Genomic DNA, 25885 nt, shown 5'->3' on the forward strand with positions numbered 1-25885 from the left:
TGTGTCCTTGCGTCAAGCTGGTTTGCCATTTACACGGCGAGCACTTTTGTGTGGCGGTAGACTTCATAGTCCCTCCCACGCAGTAAAACCGTCGTGGCACTAATGCTGAGGCGGCAGTCGATCGTTTGTGTGTGCTCCATCGAGTTTTATGACGCAACGGGATGAAGCTGCGCAGCCTCCTGCGCTCCCATTTGCGAATAGTCTAACTTGGAGGCCATTTCATGACAAGGCCTTGGACGCCATTCGTCCACGCTGTCAGCTGGCCGCTCCTGGATGGATCGTCTATGGGTCGTCGACGCGCAACTAGCATGAAGCATCCTGGCCCCTGCGACATTAAGCAGCTAGACCAAGCCACTTTTGGCGGCCAAATTGGAGCCTCGCTGGTCGCAATTCGCGGGTCTGGGTGTAATTAGATTGTGGTAGCTCCTTGTCGCAATACTTGCAGAGCACAAGGCGGTACTGTTATATGTCGCCTTGTCCGCGACGAACAAGAAGCAGCCTTCTCTCCACGATGCGCGAGCCCTCGTCCCTTTCTTCTAGTTAAAAGAGCGCGAGCCGCAGCCGCAGTTGTCTCCTGTCACAGTTTCCTGGTTGAGCAATCGCTTCGCCCTTGTCTTGTATGGCTCTGTCGGCGTTATAGTCCTTGCTTCACTTTTTCTTTGCCATCAGCCTGGTGCTGTCTTGCGATCTCGGATCCATATTCTATCTCCGCATACCTGTACATTTTGCCAAGATTTGGGCATCTCGATCCCGAAAGTCGATAGCGATGCGCTCTTCACAACTCTTCGTCCTTGCTAGTGCTATAGCAACAGCAGCAGCAACCATCTTCCCCGAAAGCGCGACAACTATTGCCGGTGTATCGACAATACAGCATGTCTTCGTCGGCACTGAGAGCGGACTGTCACACACAGAGGATGTTACCATTCCCACCGTCTCAGCGTCTATAACACCGTCGTCAGGGTGGACGAGCTCAGAAGCGCAGACGGCAACGGAGAGCGGCTCTGACGACTCTTCTGCTTCCACCACCAGCGTTACGCGACCTGCCGGCTTTCCAAATGCAACCAGTAAGGAACTATTCTTGTCTTGTCGTGTCGGCCTTTCTCATGCTAACGTTGATGAAGCTACTTTGGCTAGCAGTCTGGTTCCTACAAAGTCGCAGAACACCACAACACCTACCAGCCATGTAACCGGTGGTGCTATTCCGCAACAGATGCAGAGCTCCATGGCTGGGCTGATAGGATTCTGCATTATGGGCTTGATCATGTTATAGAAGAGGGCGAGAAGGCTGTTATGAATAATGACGCTGGACGAGATGCGCGCCACATATAGATTTGTGTCCCAGGTAGGACACTGGCGTTGAAGAAAAAACCAACAAAGATACCACGGACCACAGAGTCCACCCACCTTTAGACGGACAGGAGTATATACCAATAATAGAGTAATTGTAATAGGCAATTTCACACACATTTATACACGCTCATGTAAGCGGTAGTCTTGCTGCATAGCACTTCATTTGTCAACTGTCTAGGTGACTGGCGAGGAAAGCCTTTCAAAAAAAGAAGCTGTAATGATTATGCTTATAAAGTCTGCCGAAATATATATTCGTGCTTGCAATAAAAAAATTTGAGGTCAGACTTCGAGTGGGATGACCGGCCACTGAGTCATCCAAAGACCATTTCGAAAAGCTCAGAGCCATGAACCGCAGATCGTATAAGCCGAAGTTTACCATATTGCTCATTGGGTCTATGTCTCTGAGCGGCCGACAATTGTTGGAAAAGAGCGTCCAAAAGATATGCATTCTTTCGCCAACAGGTGGAAAGCTTGAAGCGACGTCACGGCGTCTCAAAGGATCGTCGTCTAGTCTATGTTGTAGACGTTGCCGTGTTCGACGTGGGGTGGTCTGTCGATCTGAAGACCCTCGTTAGGGCGACTATAACAGCGCCGGAGACGGCTGGGCACTGATCTCGCTTCCCGTGGCAGAAGCATTCAACTCTTGCCTAAGATTTGCACTTTTGGCGATAGCTCTAAGCAGCGACGGGAATCTGGCCTCCAGAGTTGCCGGTAGGAGGAGGCTTGGGTAGGTCATCCTGGTATCACGTTAGCAGATTGCTCATCTTGAGAGAGGTTCTATTGCGTATTTCTAACAAGGTCGAAAATGACTCTGATCATCAAGCTGCAGCTCGGGCACACGGCAATATCTTGTTCGTCGCGCAGGTCGTCGATGCCAATCGAGAAGCGGTCGCCGCAAGGGCATGGGTAGTGATAGATTTGAAGAGCTTCGTCAAAGGTCATGTCTTCGATTTCGATCTCGTCGTAAATGGTGTATTCTTCGTCGGCCATCTTTGCGGTCTGCTGCAGAGTCGCCGATAATTACAGTATCTGTCGTGGCACTGGTCTGTCCTGGACTTTATCGTGATAATAATAAGTTTATCGGTTGACACTCGTCGCCACCCCGCGATAAAGAGCAAAAAGAAGAAAAAAGTTGAGACCCCACGAGTGTGGCTGATGCTTTTACTGCACTTCTGTGGCTGGTGTCTGCAATCACATGCCGGGGCTCTTCGCTTAGCTGGAGCTGTGGCGCGCGAGTCTGGGGAAGCAGTGCCGCATCTGCTCTTGCTAGGCCGAGGCCAGTGGACGCAACTCCACTCTCAGGCGCCTCGTCGTTATTTACAGGTACCGGCGTCACCTCTGCTCCGTAATACAGCTTTTGACATTTGATGTCATCACCAGGCTGGGAATCAAATCCCTGCTGTGACGGTTGAAGCAGAGACAGCAAGCTGCAGCCTGGATCACTCAGAGCATCGACCAGTCTACCACGACCTCAGAAAGCATAGCGACCGCACAAGCCTGAGCATAGCATTCCTCGCCCGCCATAACCGAGGCCGTGACACTTCGAGGCCGACCGATGCGCTGCACCCTCGACTCTAGGTGATACGCTGGGCACGAGCTCATCCTGGCCGGCGTCGACGAGAAAAAGAACAGCGCTCGACGCTGAATCTCCCCCGCAGCCATGGCCTGGCAGTCGAAACTCGCCCTGTCCAAGGACCGGTCTCTTCGCGGCATCATCTCCCACCTTACCGGGCTTTACGTCAAGCACCGAACGCGCATCTCGCGTGCCATCTGGATCTCCCTCTTTGTAGCCCTCGCCAATCGCATTCGCCATGCCATCTCGGAGCAAAAAGCCGCCTCTGCGCGCGAGGCCGCTCAACGGGCTGCTCGCCAGGCGACCGTAACCGCCGGGACCGAAGAAACACCCAGGAAGAAGGTCGCTCTTAACCGCGAGTTCTTCAGGTCTCTGATGCGTCTAAGCAAGATCGTGGTCCCCGGCTGGCGCAGCAAAGAGGCGAGGATGCTGGCCAGCCACAGCTTCTTCCTGGTCCTGAGGACTTTGATTAGCGTTCGGGTTGCGGAAATGGATGGAGCCATTGTCAAAGCCCTGGTCAAGGGAAACGGCAAGGAATTCTTGAAGCGCATCGTTTGGTGGATGCTGATTGCTGTCCCCGCAACCTTTACAAACTCGATGGTAATGGAGTACCTTTTTCTTGCCTGCTTTGCAATCAAAACCTGAGCTAACTGGAATTCTCTCTGCAGCTTTCCTACCATCAAGCCGAGCTCTCTCTGCAGTACCGGACGCGGCTAACACAGCATATACACGATAAATACTTATCCAAGTTGACCTTTTATGGTATCTCGGCACTCGATGATCGGATAAAGAATCCAGACCAACTGATCGCCGTCGATGTATCGAAATTCTCCAACAGCCTGGCAGAGCTGTACAGCAATCTTGCCAAACCAGCTCTCGACATGGTTTGTTCAGTCCTGTCTCCTAGTCTTATTGACTCTCAACGAGCGAGTGCATATGGCTAATACCTTTCCCCTTTGTCAGACCATCTACACATATACTTTATCCAAGAGCGTTGGAAGCGAGGGTGTCATCTTCATGACGCTGTTGGTTCAGCTCTCAGCAAACCTGATGCGCGTCTTGACGCCGCCCTTTGGCAAGTATGTCGCCGACGAAGCTCGCTTGGAGGGAGAATTCCGCTTCCAGCACTCTCGCTTGATTGACTACAGTGAAGAAATCGCCCTGTATGGCGGTCATACCGCAGAAAAGGACACATTGGACAAGGGTTACTTTACTCTTATCAAGCACGTGAATTACATCCTTCGACGCCGCTTCTACCATGGTTTTATGGAAGATTTCGTCATCAAATATTTCTGGGGTGCTTTGGGTCTGCTGCTTTGCAGTGTTCCCGTCTTTGTCAAGCTTCCCGGCCAGATTGTCATGAACGTGGGAGATAGAACAGAGGCTTTCGTGACGAACCGCCGTATGCTCCTCTCTGCATCTGATGCCTTTGGCAGAATCATGTTCTCGTACCGAGAAATCATGGAGCTGGCTGGATATACCTCCAGAGTTGCCACCCTACTCAACGTCATGGATGACATTCAGATGGGCCACTTCGAGAAGAAGCTCGTCTCTTCTTCTGGGACAGAGGATAATGAGGCTGTGCTCAAGGGCCGCGGTACGGTCCATGAAAGCAAGGATTATATCAAATTTGAGGATGTGTAAGTCTGAAATTTTTTGCCTCTTACGTTGACTGTAGAGACTGACAGAATGTACAACAGGCCTATCATCTCGCCTAACGGCGATGTTCTCGTCAAGGCGCTCTCATTCTCCCTCTCTCATGGCGACCACCTACTCGTCGTTGGGCCTAATGGCTGCGGCAAGTCATCATTGTTCCGTATCCTTGGAGGCTTATGGCCTGTCTATGGAGGAACTGTTTACAAACCCCCCTTTACCTCCATCTTCTATCTTCCCCAGCGTCCCTACCTGTCCCGTGGCTCCCTTCGTCAGCAGGTTATCTATCCCGACTCCTTACGCCAGATGCGTTCCAAGGGTGTCAACGATTCCGACCTTTACTCCATTCTCAACACCCTTGGCCTGGAGCATCTCGTCGAACTCTACCCCGAAGGCTGGGATGCCGAGGCGGAGTGGCGCGATGTTCTTTCCGGCGGTCTCCAGCAGCGTGTCGCCATGGCGCGCCTGTTCTACCACAAACCGCAGTACGCCATCCTCGACGAGTGCACGAGCAGCGTGACGCTCGAAACCGAAAAGGTCATGTACGAGAATGCAAAGTCTCTCGGCATCACGCTCCTGACTGTCAGCCACCGTCGCAGCTTGTGGAAATACCACACGCATATCCTGCAATTCGACGGCCAGGGCAACTATGTCTTTACGAAGCTCGATGCCGAGAGGCGTCTGAGACTGGAGGATGAGAAGGAGGAGCTGGAAATGAAGTTGAGGCAGGTACCTGAGATGGAGAGGAGATTGGAGGAGCTGACTTCTCTTTAAAGCGTGAGATTTCCCCCCTTTTTGATTTGATGTTGGCTATACCATACAATATGTGCTATCTTTGAAGGAGGGATGTTTGCTATAACCTATATACGTGAGATGTGTGTATGACTAGATATTCGTGCAAGCAGACTGTTGGGGCCATTTATACAATTGAAGCCTGTTTTTGCTCCATAATGCGCAATGAATGCTGTCTAATCCTTGGCATCGACAGACACAATGCAGCAGATATGATATGTAATCTTTAACTGATGGGGGTATAGATTTCTACTTGCTGTATCGAAGATTTAACAAACAAATGCTAATAACCAACTCCAACAAAACAATGCTGCCATCCATTGTGCCTTCTTCTTCACCATCAGATTTCAAGCAATGCCAAGCACGTATATATTGACAAGGCATCAAGCTCCTCCATTTTGACAACTACTTTGCTTCATCATTTCCATCGCTCTCCTTGCCTTCAATACCATCCAAGTCTTCTAGTTGGTTTGGATGAAATTTACAGTCATCTTTATGGATCGAATTATCCTTCTCGAGAATACGCTTATGGTCAGCGCCGCATTCATAGCAAAATTGATGTTTGCATTTGGCGCCTAGGATGTCAACCAGTCAGTTACCAGCAATCTATCCCTGGCAGTAGATGCTATGGGTATTGCTCCAAATGGAGGTACAGCCCCAGCAAAACTCGAAACGACACTTGATGCCTGCGGTGACCTTTGATTAGTGGGTTTCTCCTTCAGATGTTTATGTAGCAGGTTTTGATTAGAATGAGAGAAAAGGTGGTGAGCTTCGATACCGAGGGGTGTGAGTGTTGCAAGTACGCACCCTGAGATTTGAAACAAAGGAAAAGAAAAAAAAAAGAGGGGAAAAGAAGAGGATGAGAAAATCAAGGGGCACCACTTACAAGTCATGTGTGAGCTGTATCAAAAAGTTAGCAACCTGTCTTTCTTTTCATTTCCCTATGCAAACGGCCAGGTTTGAATCAGTGTACGTACCATCCATCATTCTTTTCAATCGCCCATCCGCATCCAGGGCATGGCTTTGTCGTCCTTCCGACTGTTTCTTTGCTCATTTCTTCTTCAGCCTTTCTTCTTGCGGCAATCTGTCTCGCCAACTCGATTGCTTTCTGTGTCCTCTCCCTTTCTTCGCGATCTCTCCTCTCCCTCATTTCTCTGGTCCTTCTTTCTTCTTCCAACAGGCCTTGCGCCATAGCTCTGTCTGCTTCAAGCTGCTCTCTTTGCGAAACTGCCCACGCTTCATTATCAATTTCAAGCTTGGAACGGAAGTTGTCCGGGTCGGCAAGCAACTGATCGTACTCTTCGCACGTCAAACCCTGGTGCCAGGCGACGTTGTGATGAAAACAGGATCGGTGGCTACAGTGAAGGCAAATGACAATGGGGTGGTCGTGGCCGGTGTCATGTATTTGACCAGAGCCGCAGCCAGATGTGCACCAAAAGAAGTTTTCAGCTTCAGCCATGGCAGCGCGGAGGGCAAGCGTTTCATATCTCCGGGTGCATTAGACCAAATTTGCTCCATTGTTGAAGAGAGGTGGAAGTTCAAGTATCACATACCTCTTAAATGTCTCTTCATCAGCGTAACGCTGGATGTCTGTATATTCTAGCAGTTGTCGACACTCAGGGCATCTAATATCTGTCCAAATCTTGCCTATCAGATCAGATCGGATAGATCTTTCCAGACACTCGAGGCATGTATTTGGGGAATGTGTGCAAGACGCCGTTGGAGAGAACCGAGGAAAGAGGATTTCCTCTTTGGTGTCAGCACAAATCAGGCAATCTCGGTCACCATCGTTCTCACGATCTGACGGAATGCGTTGATGCGTAACTAGCACAGACGATGTTCCTGGATCGCTCTGGTATCGTTGCCCGAAACTAATAGATAGTAGTAACATCAGCAGACTGGACTCATAAATCTGGAACAGTTGAGTTGAGTTGAAGATAAATGGTCGAAAAAAGAAATGCATGTGAGTGAACTAGGGCAACATGCGAGAATCGAGAAGAAGGCTCGGGCAATATTACAAGATAGCATCGTCGTGAAAATATCCCCTTTGTACTCATCTGTAGCGCAAAGGGGTTGGACGTAGGGAAAGCCGTCGAAAAAGGCTATATTTCAGGAAACCTACCTGAAATCATCAGCTTCATTATCTCCACGCCTGCCAGACAGATCTAGACGGCGTTGATATGCTTCCGTCATGGCAGAATCTTGCTGCTCGAGGAGTTCGACATACGGATTGCCTATGGCAGGAGTAGAGGAGCCGCTAGAAGCAGTCACATTCCTTCCTCTGCGATTTGTGGTAGGAACTGAATGATTGTCTTCTTCCGGGGTCGTAAAGTCATCATCCAATAAAGCAAGGTTGATGCGATATCTGAACCCGGTTTGTGCATCAGCTACTGGAGCTGTTTCGGGCTCGCTGTGTACTGAGGGAGGTTGAGATTGATTCGTTCTTGGCAACGAGACGCTTGTGCTGGCTTCTTCCTCTTCTGCCTCCACCCCTTCCTCCTCCTCCTCCTCCTCTTCTTCTTCTTCTTCCTCATCCTCTTCTTCTTCTTCCACCATCTCTTCCTCTTCTTCCCTTTCTTCTTCCTCTCCCTCTTCTTCCTCCATTTCATATTCTTCGTTTCCTTCTTCTTCGTAGTCTTCTTCTTCTAGTTGCACTACTTCCTCTCCTTCATCATCCGCCTCAGGCGTCTGTGCACCTTCAGCTTCCGGATCTGTCTCTTCATCATCCACCAGCCAGATCGAATCGTCGTCTTCATCCCCGAAGCCGCTCATGATCGCGGGATTAACCATGCCGTAATGTGAAGAGGCAGGATATACGAACATGTTGTTCCTCATTGCTGATGTCTCCACGAAGGGGACAAATTTCTTTGGTGTATAGGAATCCATTTTGGGCTCCTGTTCAGCAGCTTCGGTTTCTCCTTGCGCGGGCGCTTCAATTGGGATCTCTTCTAGCGCCACAGCTGGTATGTCAAGAATGGGTGAATTGACTGCTGGTGTAATAACCACGGGTATATCAACCGCCGGTGAATCAACTGCTGGTACATGAACAGCAGTAGTGTGTAAAGCAGACGGGTCAGTGACAGTGACAACAATATCAACAACAGTGTTATTGCTTTCTTGCACCTCCGACAGCTGCTCTTGGGCTTGTTTTCGCTCCTCTTCCACCAACGCTGCAGTATGAAACCCAGTATCAATCGTCGCCTCTGACTGTTCTTCCGTAGCAATCGAAGGTGGGTATGAATCGTCTGGAAGCGGCCAGCTAATGCTGGGAACCGAAGCCACTGAGGAAACGGAGCTCTTGTCCTTTCGCTTGCGAAAAACAGCTCCCGTCTTCTTCCTGAGGGAGCGAAACATGCTCATATCGAAAGGTGTGAGTGTGCGAGAGTGCGAGAGCAGGTCTGTAATTCCGGTTTTACCCCCCTTTGGGCCGGCTCATATGGCGGACATGTGCTGCAGGGGGACTGGAGGAATGTGGCTGCTGGGCGCTTATACTGGCGATGGTACACGGAATCGATCTAAAGGTGTTGGAGAGAAGACGTGAGGATATTAATGTTGGTGAATATGGCGGAAGAGAAAGTTGAACAGATTCAAAAAAAAAAAAAATTGGAAGAAGGGAACGTTGAAAGAAGAAAAGAAGAAGCACATGCACAATTCTGATTTGCAGCGGTACGAAGGAACAAAGGACGGAAGGGATGAGAAACATGGAGGCTGCAGGTCGGGTCGTTTGGCGGAGCTCGTCGCAGCCGCTTCCAGGTGCCTCTGCCGCTGCCTCAGTGGGCAAACCAGCTGAGGCCGGTAAACGCCTCGCGATACACAGCGGAGACGGGCAAGCCCCAGCACTTTGAATGGGCCTAGCTGCCTGCTATAGCGCTTCCCCAGGGCCGCCAGCAGTGCCAGCAGTGCATTTCGCCAGCGGGCTGCGCCAAAGCGGCCTAGTGCGTGCCGCCACCAGTGAGTGGCCTGCGCCTTGGACAGCACGGCGTGAAGCTTCCAGTGTGCCTTGCTACGTACAGGGGGTCGGTGCGATGGAGTGTGCCTAAGACACTGAGAGCCAACTCTAGAACTTCTTCATCGAACTAGGCACACCCTCCCCAGCCCACGGCAGAAGCATCGCAGGGCTGTCGCGAATCAGATGATTTGTGCTGTGGATGCGAGCCGTATTCAACGTGGCAAGTCGAGCACCATCCAGCGGTGGACAGTGGGAACACCAAGAACCCGGAATACATGTACCTACACATAAGGTAGTAGTAAGCCGTGATATCAGCTATAATCTACATGTATCCAAATCAGATCAATACATGCATGTAGCTCGTCAGCTGTCCTAGCAACATATGCTAAACGTTTGATTTGATAGGAGGTGTGAAAAGATGCAGTAAACCTAGAAAATTACCGAGGAAAAGGGAATGGAAGAATAGCAGACAGGGTGAGTCAGTCAATGAGGGAGAGGTGACCCTGCAAACGCCCCAAGGATCGCCTCCCACACGTGTACAATATATGATTTTAACAGCATCCATGTTAATAAATCAATCAATCATTTGTTCCAAATTCATTTAGTCCCATGTGTTAGCAACTCCAACGTAAACAAATGTATCGCATCCCATCAGCTTAGCCAGCCCTCTCCTTTCTTCCGTGCCTTTGAGAGGCAGAGCATATGGACCAGCGACTCGTCGCCCTCCTCGATGAACTTCTCCTTCTTGTCATCAGAACCCCAGGCCACCAACATCTGCTGCTTGCGTACAATCGACGGCGCCTTGATGGCATCGCGCTGGCCGATCTGGCGGATGTACAGGGCAGGGACCACGGTACACACGTTGAGCAGATTGGTATAGATGTCGGCCTTTGTAGGCCGGGGGTCCATCTTGTTCATGTTGAAGGCCTTTCTGTTATGCAGGATGTTTCTGCAATCAAGATCCTCGACGCACTCGTGGAATTCTTGTGAAGGGGCAATGCGGCTGCCGCTCCATGAAATGTAGGGCTGGATATCGAGATAGAAGTGGTGTGTGGCCACCTGAAGCTTTTCGTAGAGCGCCATGGCGGGCTTGATGCAGCGCTCTTCCGTATTCTGATAAAACCAGGCGTGTTTGTCCTTTTTGCAAAAAATGCGAAGCACTTCTGCCAAGCCTATAGTCAGATCTCTGGCCCGCCGAACACGAATAGCCCTGAACTGCGGAGCGCTCATCAAAGCATTATAACTCTCGGCGGTCCATGTGCGAACAGCAAACAAGTCTAGTTTGAATCATTGGTGTTAGATTAGCTTCGTCATGAGTTTTTGGAGATGAAAAGGCACGTTACCTCTCTTGGGCTCAACGGCGGTCTGCATCTGTGTCTCGATAAAGCTCACCATATCGGTGTAGTTCGACGCAGAGCCGTAGAGGACTTTTTGGAAGATGTGATCGTTGAGAAACCGCATAATAACAGCGACGATGATGTCTTCATCAGTCTCTGGAAACATGCAGCCGTGTATTAGATCGGGATACTTGTGCACAACCTTCTTAAACTTTGCAACTTCTCCAGCATTCTTCCGTGCGTGGGAGACGAGAGCCTCGGCGCCAGTCTCATAGTCATCTAGCCAAAAACCCATGAATTTTTGAACCCAGTCTTGAACTGACTCGACCAGATCATCATATTGCTGGATTGTAAATATTTGTATATATTAGCAATCATTGTAATAGGCACCAAACACCGCCCCCGCTCAAGACATAGAACAACTTACCCGCCCTACTTCCTCTGGGGTGAGGTCCTTGCGATACGGCTGCAGGCTGAAGATGTGCGACTGCGCGTCGTTGAGCTCTTCTCTCAAGAGACCGTTCTCTTCTTTGAGCCTCTTCATATCTGCGCCAAGAGACTCCGTGCCCTTAGCGATTTCCTCCATATCAGAATTGAGCAGATGCTTCAAGTCTTCAATTTCCTGTCTGGCATTGGTCGCTTCTCTCTCAGCAGCCTCCTTTTCGAGGGTGAGTCTGGTGATGGCATCCTGGAGCTGTCTGAGTTGCGCCTGTTCTCTCAGCTCATCTCGCGCTCCATCGCCATCGGAAAGGCGTCGCCGAGGCATGAAATCCTCGCTGTCCATGCCAGAGAATCCCTCAGCTGCTGCGTACATCGAACTCGTCATTTCAGCCAATTCAAAGTCGTCGTCGTCGGAATGAGCTCCGTCGGGAAATGGAACTGGCACGTTCAGGTTATATCTCCTCGCAGGAACAAGCTCTGGAGAAACGGAGGTCTCGGTGACTTCGTCTTTTGCAAAGTCGGCGGCATCCACTTCGACGGGCGCCTCTTCATGCTGCTCTCCGTCCAACATGGCCTGGTCGTCATTCACATCCGCCTCTTTCTTGTGATCTTGGACCTTTGCCTCGGTCTCAGCCTTATCAACGGTTTTAGTCTGTTTCTTGCGCAGCACTGCGTGGCTGTTGGGTTGGCGGGCTCGCATGTCATCGAGGGGAATTGTTCCTTGGCCTTTGTCGGGAGACATGGTGAGATGCAGCGTAAAAGAGGGCATGTACAAAGCACTACTGCTCAATACCCCAAGTTGAATCACAAAGAACAGCGAGAGGGAACCAGAATACGTCCAAACCGGCCGCAAAGAGGTGTCTGGGTTTCATGCAAATATGAGAATATCAAAAAGCTCTAAAGTCAATGTCGGATCTGCTCTGCCAGCCTGAACCAGAGCCTTGAGCCTGTGATTGTGGCGCTGGCAGCGTCAATATCCACTCGCTGAATGGCACGGCTCACAGCCTGGGGCTGAAGCGGGAGTCGTTTCCACGGCGGACGCATCTGGCCTTGCCATTGCTACTTGTACAAGCAGGGCACTGACATGGCACGGCATGGCCTGGAGACAAACGATTGTCAATTCCACGCCCCCTCCCTCACGATGATGCTGCTGGGGTCTGTAACTAGTGGATTCAGCCTCAGTAGCTTGCCGTGGCAGAAAGAGGGGAGCCTGTTCACGGCCCGTTTCGGAGGCTTTTGGCTTTGGCTTTGGCTTTGGCTTTGTTGGCTTTTGAATTTGAATTTGGCTTTCAAAGTACATGTACTGCTGCTGCAAGTCGCTCTTATCGGTGGTTTAATGTCCGGCAGATTGGTATTAAATTCTTCTTGTTCAGCCAGGCCAGGCACATGTAGCAGTATAACAAATGGCTATCTGGAGAAGCAGAGGCATCTCGATGCAAGACGGCAGGCTCTAGTGGGGTTTTAAAGAGGCACATGTATGCTTATTTCCAAGTGGCCAAGATGTAGAGCGACATATTTGGGCAGCAAATCCGTACACTCAGCAGGTATCTCTATCAGGTAGCTGATTTTGTGTAAACCGTACCTACAGTAACAGCTCAGAATCGCCTGGTTGAGTGTACTTGGCACGCCGTATCTGGAAACCTATCTGAGCTTTTTCACAGCCTCATAGGAATAGGCGCTGTTCTGCGCTGCACTGCTATTAGTATTTTCGCCCCATTTCAAGTGATGTTCAATGTTACATGTACTTCGATACTGTTTCTTCCAATTCGTAGGCGCTACAAGTAGTGGTGAGTAATTCGTACCAACACAGCGTTCCAGGCGCTTCTTCACACTGGTTGGTCTATCATTTGAGAGTTTTCAACTTGTCTTTCGGCCCCCATTCAATTCAATCGCCAGGCCCGTCCGTGACCGATAGCGGTTATCGACCTGTCAGGCCATTCTGCGGAGTGCTATATTTACTATATTTACCTTAAAAGAGCTGGAGCTCGTAGCTCGAGCTCGAGCCCACTAAATGCTCCGCCGCAGCCACTGACAACACCATTCCAGGCACCCTGCAGCGCTTCGTCCAGTGAATGGCCTCACTGGACGGCGCTATCTCGCGGGCTAGCGGCCACTATCTGCAAGCCCCTCACTTTCCGTCTACAAGCACACACCCCTCCATCCCCGCTTCAACACTACAACTTGAATCCTCCTTGCTTCAGAACAAGGCAGACTCTCGCCTCACTTTGTCTGATTCGCGCCATGCCAGCACGTCTTTTGGCGCCACGCAGATCCAGAGGCTGGCCGCGAGCCAGTGCCGCTCCAGCGTCTGCGGCGTGACGAGACTTTGCCAGGCATCAGCCCCGCCCAGCTGAAAGTCTGTCTGCCAATGCACCAAGCCAGGCCTCTTGTTTGTTCAGGTCGCACAAGAGGGCCATGGAGCAGCCCTTCTGAACAGTCCTGGAACGCGGCTTTTCGCTTCCGGCTTAACTTTGACCATCACCTAGCAGTGACTGTCCGCAACTGCGCCCCATTGAAGACGCCTGTTGCTTCTTTTTTTCGACATCATCTTCACTTATATGTTAGATGCTTTCTTCCTTCGTGGCCCAAAACTGTGTCTTTTTCCAACCCAACATTGACCTCTCTAGTCCTCCAACCGATTGGCGCTCGGTAGAGATAGTTATAGTGGCCCAGCTGGCCAGCTTATCGTGATCCCAACAACTCCCATCCGTCCCTCTTTGAGCACTTTCCTTCGCCTTCTCTTCCATCCTATACGCCGCCATCATCGCGACTAGCATGGATTTTGATAAGCTCTCAATCACTGATCGCAAGATCATAGTCGGCATTGATTTTGGCACCACCTATTCCGGCGTCGCTTGGGCAGAGACACAGCGCCCAGACAGACGGACAGCCATCACCACATGGCCCATCAACAAGACAACCCGTGAGGGCGAGTCTTCAGACAAAGTACCTACTAAGCTTCGTTATGCCCCGGATGGTACTCAATGGGGTTTCTCCATCCCCATAACCGCTCCTCAGGATGAAGTGATCGAGTGGTTCAAGCTGTAAGTTATCATCGTCCCATCCAATACATGATCAGCCCTTATCACATGGAATAAACTGACCGATGTTGTGCAATAGCGACTTGGATCCATCTCTGAAAAACATTGGTCAGGCTGTTGCCAATGATGGTGCGCGCGGGGGCAGAGATGCCGAGAAGCTTGTCGCTGACTATCTGAACGCTCTCACCGAGCATCTCCTCTACACTCTGCGCGAGAAGCTCGGCGAGAGCGTCGTCAAGAGCACTCCGCTCGAGTTTGTCGTCACCGTACCAGCCATCTGGAGCGATCTTGCCAAGGACAAAACCAAAAAAGCATGTCAACAGGCCATTCAAACCCTCCCATTGGCAGCCGGCTCGTCCAAGACCAATATCCACCTTGTCTCCGAGCCCGAAGCTGCTGCCATCTACGCCCTTCATGGACTGGATCCTCATGGTCTCAAGGTTGGCGAGACTGTGGTTATTGTTGATGCCGGCGGTGGCACGGTGGATCTCATCTCTTACACCATTACCGGGCTGAGACCCATTCTTCAGGTACAAGAGGCTGCCCCTGGCTCTGGCGCTCTTTGCGGCTCGACCTTCCTCAACATGCGGTTCGCCAAATTCCTCAAGGCCAAGCTGGGCAAGGAAGATGGTTTCGACGACGAAATACTCGCCGAGGCCATGGAGGTCTTTGAAAAGAAGGTCAAGCGTCAGTTTACCCTTGCCGCCCCTCCAGATGAGACGTACACCATCCCCGTTGGCGGCTTAGCCAACAACAAGGCCCTCGGAATCAACCGCGGACGATATGCGCTCAAAGCCTCTGACCTGAACACGATATTTGAGCCTGTCGTCCTCGAGGTCATCAAGCTAGTCAAAGATCAGATCACTGTTAGCAACGTGCCTATCCGCGCTGTGCTTTTGGTTGGTGGTTTTGGCGCCTCCAACTATCTTAAGGAGCGCCTGAGAAATGCTGTGGACAAATCCATCCAGATCATGCAGCCTCCGAATGCCTGGCAAGCCGTTGTTCAAGGTGCCGTGATGAAGGGTCTCGCTAACAGTGCACCCGAGTCTCTCACCTTAGTCAAGGTGCAGAACCGCAAGGCGAGGAAGCATTATGGCACGGAATGGCGCACCAAGTTCGACGACAGGGTTCATGCTCACATAGCTGACAAGAAGAGCTGGAGCGGCATGGAGGGCTATTATAAGGTAAACGCTATGGAGTGGTTCATCCGCAAGGTACGTTATCTTGACTTTTTTCTCTCTGTCTCATCTACCCATTCTTCCTTCTGCTGCTACTGTAACTTTATGCCACCAGCTAACACGATAACCAGGGAGATGCCGTCTCCGAGAATGAGCCTTACATCACATCCTTTGTCTGGACAGGCCTCGTGGCACACGGCCGTATCCGCAAGATGCGTATGACCATCTACTGCGACCAAACCTCCGAAGAAGCCCCTATCGACAGAAACGCAAATGTTCAAGTCTTGGCTCATGTCGAGGCCGATGTGAGCCACATCCCCGAGCATCTGCTCAATCGTCGACAAGGCAAAGATGGCCAGATGTACTATGACCTCAACTGCAAAATCGAGGCGGTGTATCTCTCTGCCTCGACTACGTACACGCTCTTATACAACAGTATGTGATTTTCTTTGATTCCACGTCCATTTCAGATACTACTGAATAATCTGGCTGACTCTGAGATATAGACCAGCGATACGATACAGTTACTTGCGAATATGTCTAAGCTATTTGGCTAGAATAGAGCAGCTTTTTTTTTTTCTCCTTTTAACGATATCATATGTGCTTCTTTGTTTTTTAAGGGAGGGGTGTTTAAGGATCCTTCGTGATTATTTAGCAAGACAGTCTGTACATAGAACGATCCCCAGTAAGACGGGACGAGATGACCATCTGTAACACTCGGCAGGTGTCCAAATTTGATTTCCTAGTACAAGGATAAAATTATATTCAATGCACGCGATGTGTCTACACTATCGCAAGGGGAAAAAAAATAACAACTTTATATGCTCCTCACTCCCTCCTGTCTTTTCTTTCCACTAGATACAAATACAGAGAGCGAGCAAAAGCTGAGCTAACATACAACAAACAGAGATATCATCAAGATCTAAAAAAAAAAAAAAAAAAAAAAAAAAAAAAAAAAAAAAAAAAAAAAAAAAAAAAAAAAAAAAAAAAAAAAAAAAAAAAAAAATTATANNNNCGTTGAACATGATTTAGGTTAATTAAATATAAAAATCAAAATCATTTTATTTAAATAATAATATATAAAAAAAAACATTATTTCCTACATACATTATTTTTTTTTTATATTTTTTTTTTTAAAAAAAAAAAAAAAAAAAAAAAAAAATAAAAAAAAAAAAAAAAAAAAAAAAAAAAAAAAAAAAAAAAAAGGAAAGCTAGTAACACAGAAAGACCGTTTTAGAAGAAACTAAGCAAAGCCAATGTAGCCAAGTTTGCCGAGAAAAAAAAATCCAATGCCGAGAGATATATGAAAGAACCACAAAGAAGACGTTTGTAAGGAAAGATGTGGTGGCGGCGGGCCAATTCGCAAAGCGGCCAAAGGCGGTGGTATCCAGAACACCAAGGGCCATATATATATATATATATATATATATATATATATACTAGGAAATCAAAGAGCAGGAAACTTTTTCTGAAAACAAAGCAGTATTAAAAGAGAGAGAGATGTGTGTGTGTGTGTGTATAGCCAGATGGCGGAGGGCGGCGAAAATTCAGATTGCTCTTCAAACAATAAAGGGGGGAATAATTTGGAAAGTCAACAAAGAGAGGTATCATCCCCTGACCCGGAGGTTTTCGAGATGGTGTTATAAACGGCTGAAAAAAGAAAAGATCTAGACCATCTTTGTACACTGTGTGTCGCTGCCGCCCTTCGTCTTGTACATGTTCTGTATGTATATCTCTATTAATTAGGAAAGAGATGTTGGACGCAAGCGACGTTTAGAGTTCATTCGGTGACTAATCGCTGCGTTCCGTCGTAATATTAACGGTAAGATGTATGTGCGTGTGATAAATATCCAGGGCGAAAAGTCGCGAATCGCGACTATTCTTCGTCTAGGCTCCCCATCATAGCTCCAGTCTTGCTGTGCTTCATGCCAAGCTTCAAAAGGCTGAACCTCTTCCGAACGCTTTTGTTCTTCTTCGCCTCAGCCTCAACACCACTTCTGGATAGCAGGTCCAGGCTGACACCTCGGTTGTGCCCAGCAGCCTCTTGATCCGCAACTTGGGATTGTGAGATATTGTGAAGACCACTGTCCTTGCTGAGGCCGCGCGTGTGGGCTTTGCCATCGCCCCCGTTACCGTTGACTTGATCAGCCCCCTCTGGGCCGGGGCTTGAATCTTTCTTCTTGCCGCCAAGGAAGCTCAGTCGCGCGGCACCGCGTTGCCGAGGGGTGATTTGTCGAATGACTGTCGCCTCTTCAGCTTTCACTCCATTCACAGGAACAGCAATGCTTGTCCACTGGGGGCCCTTGTCGCCTCCTGGCGTTGATCCTCTCCAGGTGGGGGACGGAGTTGAGACGGGTTCTCGGACTGGTTGCGGCGGGGCAAACAGAGCAATCTCCGGTGCAAATGTCGCCTCGAAATCTAACCTAGATGTTAGCTACCTATTCCATCGAGTCACTCGTTCGGGTAAAGGGTTTACTTACAGCCTTGAAGCTCCGAATATCTACGGTAAATGGGTTCGTTTTTGTTCCGAGCAAAGAGGGTAAGGCATCTCTTGAGCATCATGGCATGATCCACCAGGGTCATCTTGATTGCGGTTTCTTGGGGATCGAGCTCAATTTCGTCGTCGTCTTCTTCTTCTTCGTCGTCATCATCGTCTCCATCCGCTCCCTCTTCAGCACTCTGTGGCTCAGGAAGCAGCTTGCGATACTGCACAACGCTACTCTCTGAAGCTGGGCTAACTGAAACGCTAACAGCATCTGCGAGCTGCTGTGCAACCTTGTCATCGCCATCCGCCAATCGTCGTTCCAAAACAGTCATCTCGTGCGTCTTCCTAGAAATGCGCTCCAAGGCGGTTTCATGAGCGGTAAGCCTGATTTCACGAGTTTCGACAATCTCGCTCCGGCGTAAGAGTGTGGGGAATGGCTCAGAAGCCGTGAAAACCAGCTTCTCTGCGTAATGCTCCCCTACCGGCCCAGAGGTGTTCCTCTTGGTAGTAACAGAGAAAGTCTGAGGGTGAGAAGATAATAAGAAGTCCCGAATAATGTGCGGCACGCGGAGTCGCTGGTATAATTGATGTGAAAGGTCTCGATGTGGTGTAAGAGCAGAAACAACCAAGAATTGACCCTCCATCTCATCAACATCACCACCAGTGATGATTTGAGCCGACGGGTACTGTTCCTGCATACGGTCTGTAAAGGCTGAGGCTCGTTCGGAGGGTGATCCCTCGTAAACGAACTCTTTATCTCGTATGGAGGTTGGAAATCCGAGTCCCTTGAAGACCACTTTGTAGTATTTCGGAGTAATCTTCTCACTCTTGGAAATGCTCTCATATATCGTTGCAATCGCTCGCCCTGTTCTAGCTAGCTTGGCAAAATCGTATATGTTGGTTTCGTACTGGACTTGGAGCTCCTTGTATGCAGTCAGGGCATTACTCCATGATTCTCCATCCTCAAAATGTTTGATCATGTCAAAATAGATTCTCTCTTTGCGTTCGAATGGAGACTGCGCCGGGAATTCTGGCTCAGCCAGTGCTGGGACCTGCCCAATTGGATCCCATTCATACAAATCAGCGTGAAGACGTAGGGCTAGGCCAGCCTCTGTATGGTTCCTAGACTCTGCCTGTAACTTCGCCAATTGGTGGACGTAGCGGATGAAGATGTCTTCCTTCTGCATATCGCGAAGGAACTCCATGAGTCGAAGCCGGTTGATGATGTTAGAGGCTTCTCCGCTGCCATCACCGCCGCTATGCACAGCCACTAGTAGATCCAAGAATTCATCCAGGGTGCCAATAAGGTCTCGCAGAGCCGCATAGAGAGGCTCATCCTCAATTGCTGATAGAGGTTGAAATCGTTCAAGAAGTTCTGTTATGAATAGTTTCTGAAGAATGCTCTCCGTAAGAGGATTTGATTTGAAGTAAGCATCCAGCGAGTCGATGAGTTCTGTCTGAATCACAGATAAATCTTCGCCCAACGTCCACTCACTTACAATCATAGTCTGTAAGACTTCAACGGCCATTGTACGGAGACCTTCATGGACACTCAGACAGAGACCCACGATTGGGCCAACCAGAGTTGGCACATATTGCACTTGGTATCCGCCAATGTTGCCAAGGCCGTACCTCTCCCGCTCGTCTGACGTGGTTTCCCACCCGATAGCCTCCCACATCCTCCGCAAGAGATCAGCTCCATGTTCCCGCACATCGCCGGCAATCTTCCATACCGCTCTCCTTTTCTGCTCAGGGAAAGTCTCCAGAGCAAGTGAGGAGCTTCCTACAAGCTTCAGCAAAGTTGTGAAGAAGAGCTTCCAGAGCTCGGTGTTGAATGATTCTGCCTCGTCAGGATCCGGCAGGCAAGAATCCAAGAGGATGCCAGCCAAGTATTGCAATATTCGCATCGTTGATTTATGATGATAGATATGCACACTTAGCCATCCACTTGGGAACGCTTCGCCTGTTAAAATGCTCATCTGCACCTTGAGTAGGTTCTCCAAAATGGTTGTCAAGTCGTCTTCAGAGGCCAGCTCAAGCTGCATGCCCAACGGAGAATTCGACAAGGCAGCAAGAATAGCAGATAGCTCAGTTAGAGCTTCGTCAAAGGAGAGGTCTTCATCTATTGCTTTTGTGGGGAAAGGGTATGATGAGGGGAATAGAAGCGAGAGCTTATTTCTAGGTTTTTGCGGCGAGGCAAGAATCGATAGATATGAATCGACAATATTAGGGACGTGGTCGGGGATTTCTGGGCCCAGGTAGTCAATCTGGCTGGCAAGAATAGAACAGCACAGGCGGATCTGCTCTCGCCATTGGTCATTGACCTCTTCAGCGTGTCCCCAGTGAGGAGAGATCCATCGTACGGTGTTGGTGCTGAGTGCGGATTTTTGCTCTGGATGAGCAAATATATCAAGCTTCGAGTAGTTGATGATGAGGCAAAGTTTGTAAATGATAAGCTTGCCCTTGACATCTTTGCATGAATCCATAAAATCAATGGCAATGTGCAGGATCTCTTCTGTTGTCAAGAGACCTGTGAGCTCTGGTAGCCAAGTGTGGAAGTGCTGCACAGCCAGCGTCTGACTACCGACCAATGCAGGTGCCGAGTTTCGCATCATGGCGTCAAGCGCCTTGAAGATGCTTCGAAGGCTCCTAGTAAATCCTTGAGCAGAGGAATTGATTCCTATTCCGGCCTCCTTCGCCTTTTGCTGCCCACGAGATTGCGTGATGAATTTCAGGATGTGTCTCATGACTTTAAAAGTCGCGCGCAGCTTACGAGCTGTCTCGGGTTCCGTGGGGCGTTTGAGGAGTCGAGTGAATGATCGTATCAGACAAGGAGTAGCAAAGGGGTAATTGAATTGAGTTTCCGCATAATGGTCGACCAAGGGGCTCAGATTGAAGCGTCGATCGTGCACGATTCCAAGCACCCTGACCATTGCAGTGAAAACCAAGTCTTCATACTCATCATTCCCAGTATGCTCCACAAGGATTCCAAAGAGCCCATCCAGAACGTCGCTGAGAAGCTTCACGACCTCAATTTCCGAGACAAAGATCAGCTGTCTCAGAATAGAAGGGATTTCATCCTTGGGTAGGTCTTTCCACTTGAGAAGTCCAAGGATAACTCTATCCTGAGAAAATCGTGTACTGCAGAGGTAGGTATCGACAAACATCACGGCGAGCGGCCCCGTAACATCAACTGATCGGTCATCTTTGCCTCGTGGCGCCCAAGGGACAGACAGATATCCGCCCTTGCCAGTCGGTCCTGCCTGTGCGGTCGACGTGAATTCGTCTATTTTATAGAGCAACAGGCCATGGGGCCCATCGCGAATGAAAGCTTGATCCTCCCAAAGCGGCATGTGCGCAATTGCAAATGGAGGGTTTGGCATGTCTGACAGAAACATGACTACATGGGCATTCATTACATCACTCGGCTGGAGCGATAGGCGGAGCGTCTGATTCCATGCTTCGCCTCTTTCAACAGAACAAGATTTGAAAGTGGTAAGCGCTTCGGTGTTTGAAGATGTGAAGATGCATCGCTCGAATCGTTCGCCGGTAGACTGGCGTACTTCCAGGGTGACTTGCAGGTTCCCTCCGCTAACCGTGCTAGGGAGATTGATTGCGCTGCCTGCATATCTTGATATGAGATGTTGCTTCGCCAAAGCGGCGATATTGAGCGTGAGGTAGATGTCCGATCTTGACTTGGTCGGGGCGGCAGCAAAACCAATCCTGTTCGTCTTCGATACGCCAGACAACACCGTGGGCGTGGCTTTGATTAGTTCATCCGCATCAGGGTGGTGAAATTTCTTAAGAGAGACCTGCAGTCGCTCGCCGCTCCTCGATTTCTCGTACTGCCCAGAAGCACTGGTAATCAGCTCTCGAATCAAGGAATCAAATTCTTCAGCCGCTTCTCTGTCGTTTGAATATCCAAGCGATGGTGACCAAATGTTAACGACCTGCTCGACTTCTTCTGCTTGTTTCATGATGGAGTTGAGTTTCAGAACCCCAACGCCAATAGTACGTTCGACACGCTGTCCAGTCTCATGAACGCTTGCTACAGTACTCTTGGATCCAGCAGTGCTTGGTGGGTGGCTATTCCCGTCTTGACTATCCAAGCGAGTCGTAGAAGATCTCCCTTCCTGTGCCTCTGACACAGAATCCATCTTCATCGTATGCCCTCGGGAAAAGGCAGATCGTGAAGTTTTGCTTCCCCACATCATACTTCTCCTAGAAGCTTTCCCTGAACTCGCCGGGGGGGTCTTTACATTATCTCTTGTAAAGCTGCTGTCAGTGCCAGAACGAGACAATGGTTGGGGAATAAAGATTTGCTGTGATCCCAACACCTTGACAACGAGGTATAGCTCGGAATCAGCGGACGGTGCATCACCAATATCATGGGCCGAGAGATCTGTGAATAGCGTCTTTGTGCTGGTGTTTTGTGCAAGACCACTGATCGAGCCGCCTGCCGGGATTTCAATGCTGAAACACTCAGACAAGTTGACCCCCTTTCCATATTGAGGTTTGCTAACAAGATAAGCCACAAGCGTTGTCTCTTCAGTTGAACTTCCAGCAAAGCCTTTCACGTCTAGCAATAAGTGATTCAGGCTCGTCAACTCGATTGTGGCCTGGGGGGGCTCGTCCAGCAGGCTCATAACCGACTGAAGCTTGGTGACATCAACAATCGAGTCGTCGGCCGTCAAGACTCTGCCGCGAGATGCCGGATCTCGTACAACCACCTCGCCACCACAAAGCTTATTGACTGCGACGAGGTCCCAGACGGTTTTCTCTCGCAGTCGGTCGTATTCGTGCGCGGTAAGAACATTATAGAGAAATTGTTGGCGATGGAGATTGAGAGAGGTAACAAGTTGTGACAGCTTGTCAAGTTTTGCGTACTGTCGAGAAAGGAGCAGCTCGTGTAGATATTTTGAATGCCACTCTCGCAGGCATGACGCGATTTCGTCGACAAGCGGCTCGTCCGCCGAAGTGGGTGTCTCATCGCCAATCTTGAGCATCGGAACAGGCGCTGGTGGTCGAGGTGCATTAGGATCTCGGCGCACAGGAACAGAGAGATTCTTGGCAGCATCGGCTGTGAAGCTTTGCAAAGATCTCTTCCAATGGTTCGAATCAGGAGCCTTCTCCTCGCTCAGCTTAGTTATGGGTTCTATGCCATTAGTGATGCCGCTTTTGGCAGAGTCGCTGCCCGGACGATCATCAATGCCGCTATCACTCGCAGAATCTTCATCGTGTCTTTCATCCGACTCGCCGAGTAGCTCTCGAACTTCCACGCAACTTCTCGGGAAGATGCCACTGAAGACGCGAGCTTCCAATGTCTGTCCTTTGACGGAAGTTAGACCGGCAAGCAGACTTGGCGGCGCCACCAGGTAGCCGCGCAGCCAGTTGCCATCTGGCGTCTCTTCAATTATGTAAAGCTCATCGCCAATTTCGAGAGGGAGGTCGGCCGGGCTCGCGGCTTCGAATGGATAGGTCGCGACGGCGAAGGCGATCCGGGGAAGAGGCTGCCAGGGCATTGAAGCTCAGGATATTGACCTCCTGCAAAAATATAGTGTTTTTTAGAGTCAGAGAGCAGCGATGATTATTCCGTCAGACGCAGCAGCTTGCTGATTGGCAAGGCTTGACGAAACAATGCGCTGGTGGATGGAAGTTGCGACCGCATCAAGCTTCGACGTTTGGCGCGAGAGAGCGGATATATCGTGGGATCTAGGCCGAGAATGCTCAGTAAACAGCGAAGCTCTGGGGCCAGCGCGCGACCTACAGCAAGAGAAGTAAAAGTGAAGCAGACGGAAAGATTCTAGAAGGCTAACGATGTGTGCAGTTTGTTGCAAAACGCCGGTTGATGGGCGGCTGCCCGTTCGAGAACCCCTGAGCAAACACGAAGAAATTATGCACGCCGGCGGGAAAGATAGCGATTCGATAGCGCAAATAAAGCATCCGCCCAACGCTGATCAGAATGCAAGATGCGAATTCTATTACCAGGATGTCTCGTGCCGTCCAAGGCTTGTCAAAAATGAACAAAAAAGAGGCTGTAAGCCAAACTCTCAAACAAGGAAAAAAAAAAAGTGACAGACGGTCCAACGAGGGGAAATTGCCAGGCCCTGCTTTGAAGTCGTGTCTCTGGGTTCTACAGAGGCGCATGGGCTCGTCTGGGCCGCCGCTATCAGGTACCAGAGGTCGGTCGTTGTAGCGGTGGTGGATGCCGGAGCCCCGCTGCAATGGCCGCTAGGAGGCAGTGGTGGGCTCGTTGTACGGGGGGCTTGGGGGAGCTGGTACGGGGGGCCTCTCCAGTGGATGCCGCCCCCAAGGGCGCGGACAAGGTTTGGCTGCCAGGCACGTCCGTTCCTCCATGCTTAGCTCGCGCGGCGAACGCGCTGCAGCTGCAGAATGAACTCCATTGGGAGCTGCAGTCTTGGCCGCAGCCTCCTGTTCGGTGCAAACTATAAATGGCCTGTGCCGCCAATCAGGCATTGGTTAGGACCATGGATCGGTTAAAAGCACGATAACACCGGGAGGAAAGTCTCGCCGTTGCGCAGCAGCAGCATTTTAACTCCTTATTGCGCCACTCTTTTCATCAAATTCCATGTACATTGATGTATACGTGTACTCCTAGCACGTTCTTCTACGGACTTCGATCGACAATCTGCCCCGACTTACATGGATACATATACACTGGGTAGACGAGCACGTTCTACATCCGGCACCTGAGATATTTTATATGTTCAGACATGTAGCTTATAGCTATTGCTAGCCTCATTCTTGCAAGTGCATCTTTATCTCATCAGCAGAGCACCCTGGGCCTTTGGCGTTAGAATCCCCATCGAGCCAGCCCGCCGGGAGCACTCGTCTCCTTTCTGTTCTCCATATCGCAATCTCTCTAAGCACTCCGTATTCCGCAGTCGATCTTTTGATCTCTTACCCCTGACCCTTGCTGGCAATCAAACCCATCGCTTATCGATTATGTACTCCATGTAATGCACGTTCACATTGTAGCATTACATTAGTAGTGTTTCGTACAAGTGCAAGTCTGTACGTGTAATGTTAGTTGATCGAACCAGGTGTGCTCAGACCGCTATTAGGCTGAAGTGTTGTAGTTTCAAGGTCGTGCTACCCGTGAGCCTGCAGACGATCTTGTTAGAGTGAATCTTCTAAATCAGTTTTGAGTAAAAAGAAGACTTAGTAAAACCTAGATAGTATAGGGTTCTTAAGGGTACTAATGTCGTTTGCCTGCCGCAATGAAATATCGACATGTAGGCAGTAGTTGTTGCTTCAGTGTAGTGTAGGCGTGTAATCGGTAGAACAGATTCCATGACACGGGCCAGCACAATTTCAGAAGAAGTCCACAAGCAATGGACAGAGCAGTTAACAACCATAAAAGAGAGCAAAAGATGAGATAATCTCCGATTCACAACACCGCAATGCATGCTACTAGCGTTGCTGTGTCGACAAGAGTGCCATGTTCTGTTTATGCAACACAGACACAGATAAGAGAATATAGTAACTGCAAACCGCTCTATGCACGCACTACATGTAAGCGCAGAAGACTGCATGAAAACCGATACACGTGTGATGACTGAATGAATACTACGTGACGTCATAAGCATGAGGGTAGTAAATTGGACCGTGGATCTAATTCAACATGTTGCTTTAGATGCCTATATCTTTTGCTCCCATTGGAGCTGAGCATTAGCTCGGTATAGAGCTTAACGTAAAATCTTTCAATACTATAACCTCTACCTTCTGGCACAAACCCCGAACTAAAGAGCCTGAAACCAGTTAAAAGTGATAGTAGGCAAAACAGCCCTACGCACAAAATTGATTACACGTTCTTCCATGTGCAAAGCATCCCAATGAATTGATGCAGCGCCGTATGGCCGTTTTAGCTCAAACGGCATGAAGCTCCAAATTGGCTAGCGGACTGATCGACAATGCGCCTACGTTTTAGGCCTATCAGACTCACTTCACTTCAGCACCAGTGACTGCGCTCTTGTTTCTTCTCGCTCCAAGATAAGTTCACTCTCTGCTGTCCATTATGACTCAAACGAAGATAAAAAGCCACGTGTATTGTGGCGGCACGTAG

At 49.7% G+C, this 25885-nt stretch overlaps 7 protein-coding genes across 7 annotated transcripts; 3 read left to right on the forward strand and 4 right to left on the reverse strand.

Annotated features, from left to right (window-relative positions):
* Nucleotides 1-766: 766 nt before the first annotated feature.
* On the forward strand, nt 767-1329 carry TGAM01_v201494 (hypothetical protein; the record flags this gene model as incomplete). The annotated part of the gene is made up of 3 exons (XM_024548778.1): nt 767-1064; nt 1122-1193; nt 1271-1329. 3 exons carry the CDS (start codon nt 767-769, stop codon nt 1327-1329), a joined length of 429 nt encoding a protein of 142 aa, XP_024406389.1.
* Nucleotides 1330-2024: 695 nt separating this feature from the next.
* Nucleotides 2025-2340, reverse strand: TGAM01_v201495 (diphthamide biosynthesis protein 3; the record flags this gene model as incomplete). Its single annotated transcript, XM_018806415.1, has 2 exons — nt 2025-2087; nt 2146-2340. 2 exons carry the CDS (start codon nt 2338-2340, stop codon nt 2025-2027), a joined length of 258 nt encoding a protein of 85 aa, XP_018660446.1.
* A 670-nt stretch (nt 2341-3010) lies between these two features.
* Nucleotides 3011-5350, forward strand: TGAM01_v201496 (ATP-binding cassette, subfamily D (ALD), member 2; the record flags this gene model as incomplete). Its single annotated transcript, XM_018806414.1, has 4 exons — nt 3011-3523; nt 3592-3807; nt 3887-4563; nt 4624-5350. 4 exons carry the CDS (start codon nt 3011-3013, stop codon nt 5348-5350), a joined length of 2133 nt encoding a protein of 710 aa, XP_018660445.1.
* An 886-nt stretch (nt 5351-6236) lies between these two features.
* Nucleotides 6237-6827, reverse strand: TGAM01_v201497 (IBR domain-containing protein; the record flags this gene model as incomplete). The annotated part of the gene is made up of 2 exons (XM_024548779.1): nt 6237-6249; nt 6346-6827. The coding sequence occupies 2 exons, from the start codon at nt 6825-6827 to the stop codon at nt 6237-6239; spliced, it is 495 nt and encodes a 164-aa protein (XP_024406390.1).
* Nucleotides 6828-9968: 3141 nt separating this feature from the next.
* Nucleotides 9969-11864, reverse strand: TGAM01_v201498 (hypothetical protein; the record flags this gene model as incomplete). The annotated part of the gene is made up of 3 exons (XM_018806412.2): nt 9969-10594; nt 10661-10997; nt 11082-11864. The coding sequence occupies 3 exons, from the start codon at nt 11862-11864 to the stop codon at nt 9969-9971; spliced, it is 1746 nt and encodes a 581-aa protein (XP_018660443.2).
* Nucleotides 11865-13870: 2006 nt separating this feature from the next.
* TGAM01_v201499 (hypothetical protein) lies at nt 13871-15858 on the forward strand (the record flags this gene model as incomplete). Its single annotated transcript, XM_018806411.1, has 4 exons — nt 13871-14139; nt 14216-15350; nt 15446-15749; nt 15821-15858. 4 exons carry the CDS (start codon nt 13871-13873, stop codon nt 15856-15858), a joined length of 1746 nt encoding a protein of 581 aa, XP_018660442.1.
* A 1332-nt stretch (nt 15859-17190) lies between these two features.
* On the reverse strand, nt 17191-23321 carry TGAM01_v201500 (hypothetical protein; the record flags this gene model as incomplete). The annotated part of the gene is made up of 2 exons (XM_018806410.1): nt 17191-17732; nt 17795-23321. 2 exons carry the CDS (start codon nt 23319-23321, stop codon nt 17191-17193), a joined length of 6069 nt encoding a protein of 2022 aa, XP_018660441.1.
* Between the last annotated feature and the right edge of the window lie 2564 nt (nt 23322-25885).

The sequence above is a fragment of the Trichoderma gamsii genome, assembly GCF_001481775.2.
Source record: "Trichoderma gamsii strain T6085 chromosome Unknown Scaffold_4.2, whole genome shotgun sequence".
Lineage (NCBI taxonomy): Eukaryota > Fungi > Ascomycota > Sordariomycetes > Hypocreales > Hypocreaceae > Trichoderma > Trichoderma gamsii.